The sequence below is a fragment of the Thunnus thynnus genome, chromosome 23 (assembly GCF_963924715.1).
Source record: "Thunnus thynnus chromosome 23, fThuThy2.1, whole genome shotgun sequence".
Taxonomy (NCBI): domain Eukaryota; kingdom Metazoa; phylum Chordata; class Actinopteri; order Scombriformes; family Scombridae; genus Thunnus; species Thunnus thynnus.
In genome coordinates this window covers 11,192,176-11,207,331 of record NC_089539.1, presented here as the reverse complement: position 1 = coordinate 11,207,331, position 15,156 = coordinate 11,192,176, and the positions used below count along the sequence as shown (strand labels likewise).

Sequence of the window (15,156 nt, the reverse complement as noted above, 5' to 3'; positions counted from 1 at the left end):
GCAAAATACTGTAGTGAATCAGCTACTGTACATTTTTTAGCCGCCTTGTTTTTTTTAATATAAATATAGCCTTCTTTTCTCCATGGTATTGTATCTTTTTAACTCCTACAGGCAGGGCACCAAGCATAGGTGACACTGGTGTGACTGGGATTGATTTCCTCTTTTGCTTCGCCACCTTTTCTTTCTTTCTTCTTTCTTTCTCCCCTCCCACATCACCTTTCCTTTCCCATTTGCTCTCTTTTACCTCTGTCTCTTTTGGTCTTGACATCTCTCTATCTTGTACTGTTTCTCTCCGTTTGTCCACCAGCCTGCTGAAGAAGATTGAGAGAGAGACCTGGAGGGAGAGTGGAATCTCCCTTATCGCTACCGTCACTCGCTTAATGGAGAGGTTGCTAGACTATAGGTGAGAGTGCAAACATACGCTCTCACGAACACGCATGCCTTATGACTTATTAATCTTGCCTTTAAATGTAAGCGTTATGACATCTTTTTTTTTCCTTCTCTACTGTATTCATAACTCATATCTTATATACCTTATATTTCTATCGTAGGGACTGTATGAAGCTGGGAGAAGTGGATGGCAAAAAGATTGGATGCACTGTCAGTTTACTGGTGAGTAGCAGTTATTCATGTTTCTTGGTTTTGGGTTTCTTAAAACTGCCTGAGCTTTTTATTATCACTAGAGAATTTCAGACGGGTTTTTTAAAAAAAGATTTAAAAAAATCTCAACAGAATTACTGACCAAATGTATGACCTCATGACCAGTCAAGAGTGCTCTCAACTTATGAACGCATACTTAGAGTTTTCAAGTCAATTGAATTGTAGAAATGTTTGTTAATGCATTTTGCTGACATTTTGGGAAATACACTTATTGGCTTTCTTGCCAAGAGTTTGATGAGAAGATTGTTATCACTTTTATATCTTTCTGCTAGATATAAAGCTGCAGCCAGCAGCAAGTCAGCTAGAGTAGAAACGGGGAAGCTCACTAATGAACTTCTTTTTTGTACGGTTTAAACAAAGTATATATAAAATGTTAATTAGTGAGCTCTAGAGACTTTGATAGTTGGATTTTTTTTAACCTTTGAACAGAGCCAGGCTTGCCATTTCCCTCTGTTTCCAGTCTTTATGCTAAGCTAACCGCCTCCTGCTTGTGAACCCGTTTCTCAATATTTGCATTGAGCCAAAGGCTTTTTAAAATCTTTTCTGTAGGTCTTACCTTCTTAACATATTTGAGCAATCTTCATTTGTTCTAAAGAGAAGAGAATTTAATGTATGAGTGTTAAAATCATAATTAATAGGTTAATTTTTAATCTTCTGGTGCTATTATAAATCTTGTGAAGTTTTAATCCTTTTGTTGATATAGCAGTATGAAAAAATTAACATGAACTTGTTAATTTATTTAGTTAAGCCCATTTAACATAATTTTAATGTATTTTTTTTTTTGTCGTATATCTTGTAGGATACATTTTTCTCTCTGGTTAAGGGGATGAAATTATATAAATGAATGCATTTAAATCCTTCCTTTACTGACATGACAAAAGACAAGTTTGTTTTTTGTTATTTGTTTCCCTGCTGTCACTTTAGTGAGTCCTGCTGCCTGTCGGGTTATCCTTATGTAACTGCAGCCATCTGCAAAAGCACCTGCGTGTGTAGGCAGATGGATCAGAAGTCACTAACCAGCAGCTGAAATATACTGTTACACTACTGCTGCCATAGAACAATCTGCCACTTTTAAATTGTGTCCTCATTTGCATCTCCCACTCTCTCTACAATTTTCATAATCTCCCTATCCTGTTTCTCTCCTCTCTCTTTTCGTGATTGTTTTTGTCCTCAATCATCACCGAACCATCCCCTGCTCCTGTAGAACTTCTACAAAACGGAGTTGAACAAAGAGGAGATGTACATCCGCTACATTCACAAACTGTACGACCTTCATCTGAAAGCACAAAACTACACAGGTATGCCTCAAGCTATGACCTGAACATACAGTATATATTTATGTGGGTGATACATTATCAATTGATCTAATGTGTGTACAAGTGTGTGTTCACCCTGCTGCCGTATGAAAAGTTACTGGACTCACCAGTCATCCTTACTGTCTTTTCATATTTTCATATTTTTATTCTTAGGGTGCTGCACGTCTGCATGTGTTGCTCTGAACCGCTACCATGACTCATATAGAGAAAGACGAGACACTGAATCTGTCATGTTTCACTAAAAATGCCTACTGCTGCTTTGAGATGAATATTTTTGACAGTATGTGTTGCTGAGGTTGAATATGATGATGACTGTCAGTCTATATGTGTGTGTGTTTGTGTGTCACAGAGGCGTCGTACACACTGCTGCTGTATGATGAGTTACTGGAATGGTCAGACAGGCCGCTACGAGAGTTTCTCAACTACCCCATGCAGAGCGAGTGGCAAAGAAAAGAGTATCTGCATCTCACTATTGTCCAGAACTTTGACAGGGGGAAGGTGAGCTGAAACACACATACAGTACCATACCATTCATTGAAATGAGTGTGTGTGTGTATCCAAACTTTTGACTGGTAGTGTATATATATCTTTACTATTAAACCTAAACAAGAATATTCCTGTCTTCAGCACTTTGGCAGCACATTGCTTTTTTACTTTTTAGGCAGGCTGTTAAATGCAGCTTTAAGATATGTTTGTATCAACAAGCTAATACATGCTAAGCCGCTGTGAAGCAAGAGCATGCTTCAAGCTCAGTGCATGTATGTTTTCCTAAGCTGACAACCAGCAGCATGTCAGCTTCTCATACATATTCTAACATGCAAAAATATAAATGCACATCAGATTCATACTTGGCATTGAAAAAGAAGCACAGCCATGCTACTAATGGTTCACTTAGAATAAATCCATGTAAGCTATCAATACCCTGATTTTTAACACAACAGGCATGAATAAATTCATTAAACATTAATACTGAAATGCAGCAGCCGCAGCAGGGAAGTTCCTCGCTTGTTTAGTGGCGACGTGACATCATTCACAGGAAATTAAATCCCCACTTAAGAGGAAAGTAGTGCATGGCTGTGAGCTGTACAGAGCTACAAAAATGCATGTCACTGCTGGTCAGACATTCAATTTCTCCCTGTCATGAGCCGTGACAGCGGCTCGAGGCATCAACAGCTCCTCGGTTTAATCAGATGAATAGCGGGCGGATGTAATTAAAGAAGGATCTATAGCGTCCCACGGTATCCTACACCTTTCCTTTTTAGAAGCGTTGTGGGAGATGATGACAGCAAGACTGACAGATGAAGCGTGATGTGCATAGGCGGTTTGAGGCAATAGCAAAGAATGAATAGTGAGATTGGCAGCTTAAACACAGCTCAGCTGATTCAGGATGCTGCAGCATTTCACTTTGTTACTTAACAGCTTCTTCTTCAGGAAGCACATATTTTCTTTCTGTCTTCTTCCGTCTCACTCCCCTCCTCTAATTTTATCTCTTTATCCTAACTACCCTTCTCATTGTTCTGTACTCAGGGAAAAGTGTCATTATTGAAACCCTCCAAAATTACACACACAAAAAAAAAACCTTCAGCTTCCCTGATGAAATAACATAGCTCTGCGGAATCATTAAAACTGCTCTCCTCGTTAGTCATAGTCCAATTTTCTTTCACATTCACAAGCTATGCCATCTGCGGTGCTGCTGCACAGGGATTAGAAGGCGGCAGGAAAGGAAAGCTTTTCATTTAATTAGCAAGATGGCTGGGTGCTGCGTGTACCTGCATGAAGAGGTTATATTTGACTCACCATGATATTGTTGACTCACTAGTGCCATCCAGTGGAGGTAATGCAGTTTAGCAGCACCACTGCAAAGCACACGCAGGCTTGAAGTTTCATAGAACAAAACGTTTATTCAGTTGCTTTCACTGTGTTTTAAATGTATGTGCATGTGTGTTTGTGTCTCTATCCTCAGTGTTGGGAGAATGGCATCATCCTGTGCAGAGAGCTTGCTGACCAGTATGAGTCTTATTATGACTACAGGAACTTAAGCAAGATGAGGGTGAGTTAAAGTTAAAGACACATTTCATGAAGAAAGACTGTTTTAAGTGACTCATTTGATTCAGAAAAGCTACCAAGTAAACAAAGTAATTTTACTCATTTAATGCACCTACATGCAAATCTGCATGGTAATTGTTGTTGTTGTTTATATATAATGTTGTCATTGATTTCCATTGCTAGATGATGGAAGCGTCTCTCTATGACAAGATCATGGACCAGCAAAGACTTGAACCTGAATTCTTCAGAGTGGGTTTCTATGGAAAGAAGTTTCCCTTCTTCTTGCGGGTAAAGAAATCTCCATTTTCCCACTGTGTCATGAATAGCAAGTTGAATACAGTATTAATTTTACTCTCTCCAAAGAAGAAACATGCCTGCAGGAAGAATTAATTTCTCTTATGTAAGACTCCTTCAGTGTGAGGTGACATTCAGCAACTCTTATTCAATGCCATTTAATGATGTAACAGGGTCTGTCCTTGGTAGAGTCTGTAACCAAGGCTTCAGTTGCAGTGCGCGACCACTAGATGTCAAGCTAACCCCACGCTGCCTTTTCCTCTCCCTCTGCAGAATAAGGAGTTTGTGTGCCGCGGCCATGACTACGAGAGGCTGGAGGCTTTCCAGCAGCGGATGCTCAACGAGTTCCCCCACGCCATCGCCATGCAGCACGTCAACCAGCCGGACCAGACCATATACCAGGCAGACGCGCAGTGTATCCTTGGATATAGAGAATGGCACATACAAATTCATTCACTTAGCGTGGAGCCATGCATCCGTGCTGAGCAGGCACAGTCAGGCATGTGGAAATGCATACAGATCGACTACAGCTCAGTACACACGCATATGTACACATATACGCACACAGCACGCCTTGTGTTTACATGCACACAATTGCCTGTAAGGAGACGCAAGCTACCAGAGATCATGCCTCGCTCTTTCTCCGGCAATCTCTTTGTTGTCATTATCAAAGGCCCATTCACAGGAATGCTCTCACTGTACTGCATATTACGTGCAGTATTCAGAATCAGATACTACAACATACTATGAAACACATATGCATGAACACAAAAACGAGAGACAAATTTCCACTGGAGAGAGATTTCAAAACCCCTTTTTTTGTTCTCCTGCACTTTAACGGTTTTAATGGATTTACTCACTAAAATCTTCCTAAACAGCATCTTCTCGCTATCCAGCAGCCATAATTCAGTTGAGAGAAACTCTGAGTCGATAAAGATGTTGCATTCATTTGGGTCACATCAATTATTATCTCTCGCAATAAGCTTCACGAGCAGCAGGGAGGGCTATTATCCTGGACTCTCTCTCTCAGGCTACATACTGACAATCATATCCCTCTGATTGGTAGAGGTTAACTGTGGGCTTTGTGTAGCCTGACAGGAACCTCTCACAATCTCTCCATGACAGGAACACTACTCATGACTGAAAACTGTTTTTTTTGAAGGGTGGACCATATTTTGATATACTGTTAATATTAACAATAGGTTTACTCACTATTACAGTGGTTTAAATAACCTTTCTAATCTCTTAACCCATTATTAGGGAAAGAATCATCACACCTTGAGCTATACTGTTAATTTCCATGCACTGTGTTCAAATTCAGCTGCACTATAGGGGAGGCATTTTAATTATTCACACGAGTGTATGGGACAAATGTTGGCCTATATAGAGGGAGAGGGAGAGGAAAAAGGCAGACACTTTGACATAATGACACAAAGATTGAAGAGAGCAGCACTAAAACATAACCAGATGGAGGAGAGACATGTTTTAAGTTTTTTCTGTATGTCCCTTTTTGTCCTTTTCATAGTGTTTTTGTATGTAATGCACTTTCCATACTAGAAAAGACAGCTAACATCTGAATAAATTAGCACACCGCTGTATAATTCTCACATAACTCTAATCAATAGAGTCTCTCTTGCTCACCCATCTGTATATCCTTGTCGCAAACACTCATGTGTATGAATGTTTGTATGTTAGCTGTCTCAAGTCATATTTCTCTGGTGACGCTGCTCATCGTGGTGCAGGGGTTTCTCATTGAATCACTAATGACTCTTTCCCCCTCCACTCTCCACTGCTCAAAGTGACAAATCTTTGTGTGCTGTCTGTTTTTTTTTGTTTTTTTCTTTTGTATATGACAAAAAGCTTTCCAACTTTTTTCCCCCTTTGCTTTTTATTTCTCTATTTAGTACCTTTGTTCTCTCTTTGTGGTTGGACTACAAAGTAGCAATCAAAGTAGCTTTAGAAACAGAGAAATTGCAGCTTTTTGCACCATTTGTTGTCTTGGTGTGTAGTATTCTGGTTTGGATCCAGGTATTGTTCTGGTGCCTATTAGTATATCCTTAGCAAGGTATTGTTTCCACATGAAAAAATAAAATATTTTATGTAGTGTTTGTGTATGTGTGTGGTTGTCAAAGTGCACACACAGCCACACACCTCACCATCCTGTGTGTATCCTCGTCCCCCGTGTGCGAATGCCCATGTTCTTTCGGGTCACTGAAGAATTCTTCTCCATTTTAGTGCTGCAGCGCTTTCCCTCTGTCGCTCTCTTGTTCTTTCCCTTAACTTCCGGTGCCTCCAGACCTGCAGATCTACGCTGTAACCCCCATCCCAGAGAGTCAGGATGTGCTACAGAGAGACGGAGTGCCTGACAACATCAAAAGCTTCTACAAGTTCAATCACATCTGGAAGTTCAGATATGACCGGCCCTTCCACAAGGGCACCAAAGACAAAGAGAATGAGTTCAAGGTATTGGAAAAAAAAAAAGAGAAATTTACGAGTAGCAGAAAAAGAGATGATGATGAATATACATGCAGCACAGTGTGTAGATGCATACATACATGCATACAGTGTGCACTACATAGACACACATGCAAAGAGAGACGTGTGTTGCTGCAAAATGCCATTTGCTATGAAATAAACAGGCAGGAAGATCAAGTTCTCTAGAATATCGCAGAAGCTTGAATTACACATTTATGATCATTAGCATTTCAGCGCCGCAGACTGATGTGAAATAGCTTCATTTTCTTCCCTCTCTACCTTTTTTCATCAATTGTGAGCTTGTGTAGTAGTGATGGTTTGAACCTGCGCTCAGGTGTTAGTGTGTGTGTAGTACATGTATTATTCATTGTGACACCCGTATCACTAATTATACTCAGAAGCTTGGAGTCAGAGCTGTGTACAGCTTAGCAAAAATGAACTCTTTACTGTCAATTCAGTCGCACAAATGCAGCTGAACGCAATCTAAACACGTACACACAGACACACACCACACACACCCTGATATTAGGCTCATAAATATTCAGCACTAACACACACACTCTACGCAGTCATTTCATCTCGGTTCCATTAAGGCTATTTGGCCAAATTTAATCATGATATCACATTTCCATCAGGCTAGATATCTCTGCCCCTCGGGTGGGAATAATATGTATGATAAATGTTTGCATAGTGACAAAAGTGTGAAGCAACCAGGATATGGTGCAATCACTCACAATAAAAAAAAAAAAGGTGAAAAGGCTGCACAAGCTTCTAAAATTCAACAAAGAATTTCTATCTGCAAAAAAAAAACAATTTGTAGAAAGGTCAAGGCTTTTATTTTTGTCAGGTTTTCCTTTCAACTTCCTGCTCTTAAACTGTTTTTTTTGTTGTTTTTTTTCAAGTGGTGTTCAGGTGGGTTTCTTGGCCTTAAAAAGCATAAAATCAATAAAAGGCAGCTGGGTTGTGTAGTGAGTCGGAAGACCCTTCTTCAACCTGAGGACACTGGATCAATAGGCTGTGTCAGCACTCATCAGCTCTGCTGGAGGGTCCTTGAGCAAAATGCTGGACTCTAAACTAAGCTTACAATAAATTAAGCTCTACTGTGTCTACTGCCTGTGGAGTGGGTCTAGCAGAAGACAGAGGTCCTTCTGGTGTTAAGAAAAATAATTATTAGGGGTGCACGGTTCAGGAAATCTCACGATTCGATTCTGATTCTTGGGGTCACGATTTGATTCACAATCAATATGCGATTCAAAACAATTCGTGATTCAAAATCAGTTCACAATTCAATACATTCATAGATTTGATTCTAGATTGATGTTTTGAGTTACTCTTTCCATTTGACTGCAGTAGACACTTTTATAGGTCTCAAATAAAAAAGATCACACTGAATCAAATGTCAAACATTTGCTACTCAATGTCAACCTGAGTAAGATTTATGGTCCTTTAGTCCACTTAGTCAATAGGAAACCAAAGCAGCCCTGAGACAAAAGGTCAAATGAATACGTTATACAAAGATAAAAATGATTGCAAAGATAAACTGCTAAGTGCACAACTTCAAATAATAACTTAAATTCATACTTCAAATAACTAAATCAAATAAACAACAGCTGCCTGCTACATCTAGTTGTAAAGTGCAAACGAGAAAATTGATCACTATAAGCGGGTGATAATTATAACCAATTTTGTTTATTTTTCTTAATTTCTCATGCAGATTACCATCTAATTGATATTTGTAAATTTACTACATGAATATAAAGTCATGAAACAGGCAGCTTCGCTATTTACTGAATTTTATTGACTGTTTCAAAATACAGAACAGCTGTTTAAACGCTTGTTTCGCTGCTGCATCTCGTTGGCTCGTTTTTGGCAGTTTGTCATAAGCTTCAAGGAGACTACGTTTTTCATTGAGAGAAAATTAATTTCTCATTCCCGTCCTCAGATAACCAGCTGGCAGCAGACCTGATGTGCGTTGTGCGTTCAGGCTGTGGGGGAGGAGGGCTGCAGGGGCCACAGCGAGAAAGTTGAAACAGAATCAACTTTTGGAGAAAGGCAACCTGTAACGCTGTACAACCCTGCCATATGACAAAAACATTACTAGGAAGACTGGAGGACATTTCTCTTCGTTTGATAACGTTAAAAGTAAAGTTAGGCTTTGCTGACGGCTTCCCGACTCATTTTAAAAAAGACGAGAGAGAGAGAAGCAGTGGTCGAGCGAGCTAGAGAGTGAATGAAGAGAGGGAGCGCTGGTAACGTTAATGAGGAAGCTGGTGAATCAGATCAATAAAACTAAACATTTTCTGACTGTTTCACAGCGGTTACAAATGAATAAGCCCACAATGGCACAAATCTGCAGAGTTGCGTTGCAGCACCTGATAATGGAATTAGTCTTTTCAAGCTCCTTCTTCCTTTCGAGATAAGAAAATCCAAAATATGTCCAAATGATCGCCTTCATAGCCAATGGACCAGGTTGTATTTGTTTTTCTGTCAGCTACATTCATGGATGCATTATACATCCATGGCTACATTGCTCGCGGTCCCTGTCTCCATGGCACACACTTCACTTCCCTCTTGTCCCCGGAGTTGGGTCCGGGCGAAAACCGGCGCGGCGTCATTGCGCCATCTATGGGATTTAGTGAGCTAACTCATGTCAGGGAAAAACGGAAAACAGCGTCGTGGCAAGACTGAAACATGTGAATCGATTCTTGGAATTTCTGAATCGATTCCGAATCGGCAGAGTTAGAATCGCAATTCTTATGTGAATCGATTTTTTGCGCACCCCTAATAATAATACAATGATGTTTAACATTTTGGACAAAGTTAATGTCCTTTAAAATAAAACTGAACTATGTGGACTCAATTTTGAATGAGATCCAGAAGTCAAGCTGCAACTAATTAATATGTTGTATTTTTTTATATTGAGAGTGACTGTTATTTCTGGATCCTAGAGGCTTTGGAAAAAGCTAGTAACTGGACCAAAACATAACATATTTTAGATGAATTGATGGATTAATTAATGTTTAAAATGTCAGAAAATAGAGAAAAATGACCATCATGTTATCAATTATTTTTTATGTATTTCTGTATACTAAGCATGACAGTTATTTCTGGATCTTGGAAACAGTAATTTGACCAAAACAAGCTCTGGAAAAAACTAGTAACTGGACCTTACCTGAACTATTTTTCAGATGAATTGATGGATCTATTAATGTATAAAAAATGCCAGAAAATACAAAATAATGACCATCACAATTTCCCAGAGCTCAAGGTAACATCTTAAAATTGCTTCCTTTGTCCATACAACAGTCTAAATCCCCCAGATATTCAATTTACAGTGATATAAAACAGAGAAAGCAGCAAATCCTCAAATTTAAGGAAGCTGGAACCATGGAATGCTTTACATTTTACTTGATAAATGACTGTTGATAATTGTTTCTGCACTATCAAGAAGTCAACATTATAAGTTGGCATTAGAAATCTCGTACACAGAAAATACAATATTGCTCTTTTTTTATCGACATGTTTACAACAAATATACTGTTGTGGAAGTGTTTCCTTAGGTCCTCGAGTCTCGTGTGAATATATTATGTTAATAGCCTGCAGTGAATGCTAGAGTTTCCATAGTTTACGTGCTGTCAGAATGACCTTGTGGGATGTTGGCATATTGACAAGCGTGCTGGCTGACAGGATAAGTGGTGCAACATGAATGATGATATTAGATATAAGACATGACATCTGACCTACACCTAAAAGTGGGTGTTTGGCAGTAGGTGTGCTCAACATGTTTTTCTCAAACTATATGTTGGTAATTAAATTGTGTAGTGTCGGCCAGAGATAGAGCACATGTGGGCATCAGGCATATGGAGCTAGCGATTTTTTTTTAACCATGTTTAGCAATCAGCTAATACTCAGGTGTATATTGTGTGTTAATGCAGAGCCTGTGGGTGGAGAGGACAACTCTGACTCTGGTCCAGAGTCTTCCAGGCATCTCGCGCTGGTTTGAAGTGGAGAAGAGAGAACTGGTGAGTGTGACCACCTCTGATGAAATAACCATGAAGATACAACTACAAAATACAGTCATTTCACACAGGGGACACTGTAATGCACTTTTATTTTTCAGGTTGCAATTTAGAGCACTGCCAGCCAATATCCAAGTATTGATCCAAGTCATTGCATTGACCATCAATAATGACCTAGGTCGTGAGTTTGGGGCTATTGGATACATTTCATTCCCTCCATTGGATAGATTGGATGTCCCTAACCCTAAAAATCAAATTGCTTAGCTTTGATTACAAAAATGTCAATCTTGTTGGAATTGATTTTTATATTGGGAATTTTTTCCAATACTTCTTCTCATGTTTTAGCCTGGACTCATTATCACATTCGAATCAAGTCTGTTCCCGCACTGTGTTGCACATAAATCCCCTCAAAAGCTTTCCGTCTTGGATCTTCTCTTTCAGATCTCTAAGGAGTGGAAGGATTTTAAATGCTTTGATTTTGAATGTTTTGTCCAGCGTATGCAAAACATAAGACAGTGTCTGTCTCAGTGGGACTCAGCACATATTCTTTAGTGCATAGCTGCTGAGTGCGGTGTGAAATTGTGGATTGTGAATCCAGTGTTATTCCATGATGGTTATGCAGTGCAATAGCATATGAAATATGGAACTGGCAAAAGCTCTTATTAGCAAGCGGATTAAGCTTTGTGTGAGACAGAGGAAGAAAAAGAGAGAAAAGAACTGCAGGATGAAGGAAAGAACATTTTTAATGCTTTTATTTCCAAAAGTGACCGTATATACTATGGTATACTTGAAGCTGCCATAGTTAATTTTTTCATATTAACAATGAATCAAATGACCACGTGTATGTGAAAAGTGTTGCCCATACTGATAAAGCCAGAGAATTAAAACCCAACTCTCAGCTCTACAGACTGTTTTAGCATTGGTTTTATGCCCCCCAAAACATTACTATTTTGATTCAATCTTACGTCTCTTGTTTCCAGATGCAGCATGCAGCTGTTTTCTTTGAAAATAAATCAACTGTACACTACCTGCCTAGCATCAAACTTAAGACAGTCAAAGTTAATGTCTATCTGGTGAACATTATGCAGTATTTAGCAGCTAAAGAGCCTGATGCTTCCCTTAGCAGTTGGTGGAGACCAAAACTGAGCTAAAAGGGGAGTTAATATTGGACTGACATTCATCAAACAAATGCTAATGTTGCTCCGCATCTGCTGGATGTGTAAATAAGCCGTTTTTTGCTAGCAAGTTCGCCTTATTAACTGAAAAAGTGATAATATGTTACTACTGTGTTTACAGCTTGTTTCCGCTCCCCCGGAGTGGCTAAAAAAATGCGTTAATACAGGTTTAAAGAATTGTCCTCTGTCGTAAAAGCTGTGCCATTTGGGAAAAAAATGGTGATTTATGTCAAGTTTTGTGTACAAATTTATTGAGAACGTAGTTTTTTTAAAAGGTGAATTCACACATCTTCAGAAAGGGTTAAGTAAAAGTCTTTCACAGTCGATAACCTAACACTGGTTAATACAACCTCCCCCTTCGCAGGTGGAAGTTAGCCCGCTGGAGAATGCCATCGAGGTGATCGAGAACAAGAACTTGCAATTACGGACATTGATCACCCAGTGTCAAAACCGGCAGATGCAGAACATCAACCCCCTCACCATGTGCCTCAACGGGGTCATCGACGCCGCTGTCAATGGGGGGCTGGCCCGCTACCAAGAGGTATGGACGGATATATGAAAGATAAGGTTGGAGGATTTTAGAGAGCGAGCGAGAAGGAAGCAATGACATATGGATTGCGTAATGATGCATGAAGGTGGATGTAAGCGGAGAGATGTATGGACAGAGAGACCGTTTTGTGGAGGGAGGAGCGGATGACCAGATGGATGGAGAGATGGATGGATGCATGAATGGCTGGGTGAAGGTTTGGTCGAACGGATAGATGACTGGAGAGCAGGAGAAGGTGGAAGCGGGAAAAATTAGATGGATGGGTGACACACGAATGGGTGGATGGATGGGGGAGCTGAGTTGATGGATGGATGGTTTGAAGGATAGATGTGGGGAGAGAGAGGGGTCAGGTCAAAAAATGGCAGATAGAGGAGTGGGAGGAAGGAGGAGAGAGAGATGGATGGCTAATAATGGCTGGATGAGTGAGATGGGCGTGTTTATGCAGCTGTTAAAGACAGACACACATGTTGATAGAGGAAAAACTGAAATACTCCGACAAGCTTTTAAATCTACTTCATCTCCTAAAGCTCCAGTTGCAGGAGAGCATCATTTTCTTGTGCTACAGTACAATTTACTAAGCAGGAAGAGCACAATTGCGGAAAAGGACTAAAAATCTACTCAAGAAAACGCTTTTTACCCTCACCAAACTGAGTGGACTAAGCGACTTGCTCTGTGTCGCATAGCAACCACCCTTTTCCACTGAGAGCGTGTATGTGGGGGTGCATGTTTGTGCATGCATGCCTGTGTGTGTGTGTGTGTGTGTGTGGGTGTGGGCATATACTGTATGTGAGTGAGCGTATATTGGTTTTGTGCAGAAGAGCATGCCTCTGTGTAGAAGTAGCCTATTAAGGTTTGTAGGATACTTGATAGAGCCGCAAAGGCAAGGGTCGCTGAAGTGCTTTCCTCCCTTTCTGCCATTATTTTGTTAGAAAAATGATAGCATATGGTATGACTTTCAGCTTCTAATGTACTTATAGAGCAGCCCTTTTGCTTTTATCCACTGTTGGTAGGTTCATGTCATTTTTTTAAATGTATATTTGAATGTGTAAATGGGATTCTTCTGCGTAAAAAATGACTTCTTTCAACCGTTTGTAATTTGTATTTTCATATCATACACAATAGAAACGGAAACATATTTCAATGACTTCGCATGAGACGGACACAGCAAACACTCAAAAGCTCATTTTTCTGTCCTGAATATCACATGCAGGACCCCATGGAGTGCGACGCAAACCTATTAATTTCCCCGCTTAATGCCGATTGACAGCTGCTGAGGTTTGCTCGGCTACAAATGAAGGGGAAATTGTCATTATTAATATTCAGATTTATTGCTTTAGTTTGAGTTGGAACCCTTTAGGGGGAATGTTGTCTGATTTATTTCCTCTCCCCTCAGCGTTTCCATCTCTAATTGGACTTTTCTAATGATTAACTGAGCCACTCCATGGCGGGGTCTCACTCCCTGCTGCCCGACGAGAGATTTCCATCATTTGTAGAAGTTTATTGATTATTTTCGCTGCCGTTTCTGGAGGTCCTCGGACAGGATTTCCTGCCGAAACGCAGCACTTCTCTCTTTAGAATTACTACCTTGGCACTGTTGCATATGTACTTTATAGTACATCAACTATATAGAGTGTAATAACGTTTATGTGATGAGATATCTTTGATTTCGTGTCCGTCTGTGCTGCATAGCAATGCTATAAGAGAGGAGCATGACATCATGTTCAGTGCATACTAATATATTCGATCTTGATGAGGATTGTCATCTGAGGATGTTTGTCTGGAATAATAATATTACTTTTTTATTGAGGATTCACAGTCTGCAAGCCATAGTCTCATGCATACATTGATGGGGATCTACGTGTGTGAAGCGACAGTGAGCATCTTTTCCCGTCTTTTAACTGTCGTCTGGCTCTGTCTCTTTGGAGATAGACAGCTGTGTCCTTGATAGAAGAGCCCTGCTGATCTTTTTGTGAACTCCCCCTTTACCTTTCAGTCCATTTTTTTTTTTGTGTGTGTGTTTTTCCCTCTGTGGCAGATTTCAAAACAGATTTTTTGCAAGGTCTTTCATCGGTTTGTCATCTCCTCTTTGTGTACTCCGATGCAGATTGAAAAGGATTTACCATAATCTGTAGACACATCACAAGTGTTGATGGCATTGTAAACAGCAAGGACCTGGCGTTAAATGTGTGGATGCGGGAAAAAAAAAAAAAGTTATTATCATTCAAAGCGGACCAGGAAATTTTTCATCTTATCTGCTTCTCCTTTGAGTCGCCTTTTTGAAGGAAATGTTTGAGAAGAGAATAGAAAGCAAAGGCTGTAAGCCATAATCAAGAAGCATGACGTTTCTGAAGAGACATGATCTTTAACAGGAAGCAGTGACATGAATAAAAGTGACATAAAAAGGCTTACAAAGTCCAACCAAATTGGCTCCTAAATCAAAGTAAAATCAGTCCTGTGAGATTACTAATATCCATTTGGCACCGTTTTTTTCTTTCTCTATTTTTAGCCGTTTTATTCTGGTCCCTGAACTTGATATTAATATCACAACACAGGAACGCAGTAAGGAGTATTACTCCCCATTTGAGTCAGATGTTAGTTTACTCTGTTTGCCTTTTTTTTTTTGT

The 15,156-nt window shown here is 39.8% G+C and overlaps 1 protein-coding gene across 6 annotated transcripts in view; it reads left to right on the top strand.

Annotated features, from left to right (window-relative positions):
• Positions 1–15,156, top strand: part of dock4b (dedicator of cytokinesis 4b) — a 119,919-nt gene that overhangs the window by 88,012 nt on the left and 16,751 nt on the right. For all 6 annotated transcript variants that reach the window (XM_067582546.1, XM_067582548.1, XM_067582547.1 and 3 more), the window contains exons 33-42: positions 308–403; positions 552–612; positions 1,865–1,958; positions 2,326–2,474; positions 3,940–4,026; positions 4,206–4,310; positions 4,590–4,731; positions 6,613–6,779; positions 10,727–10,813; positions 12,350–12,526. In XM_067582546.1, the coding sequence (XP_067438647.1) occupies positions 308–403; positions 552–612; positions 1,865–1,958; positions 2,326–2,474; positions 3,940–4,026; positions 4,206–4,310; positions 4,590–4,731; positions 6,613–6,779; positions 10,727–10,813; positions 12,350–12,526 (1,165 nt within the window). The remainder of the gene's footprint in view (positions 1–307; positions 404–551; positions 613–1,864; positions 1,959–2,325; positions 2,475–3,939; positions 4,027–4,205; positions 4,311–4,589; positions 4,732–6,612; positions 6,780–10,726; positions 10,814–12,349; positions 12,527–15,156) is intronic.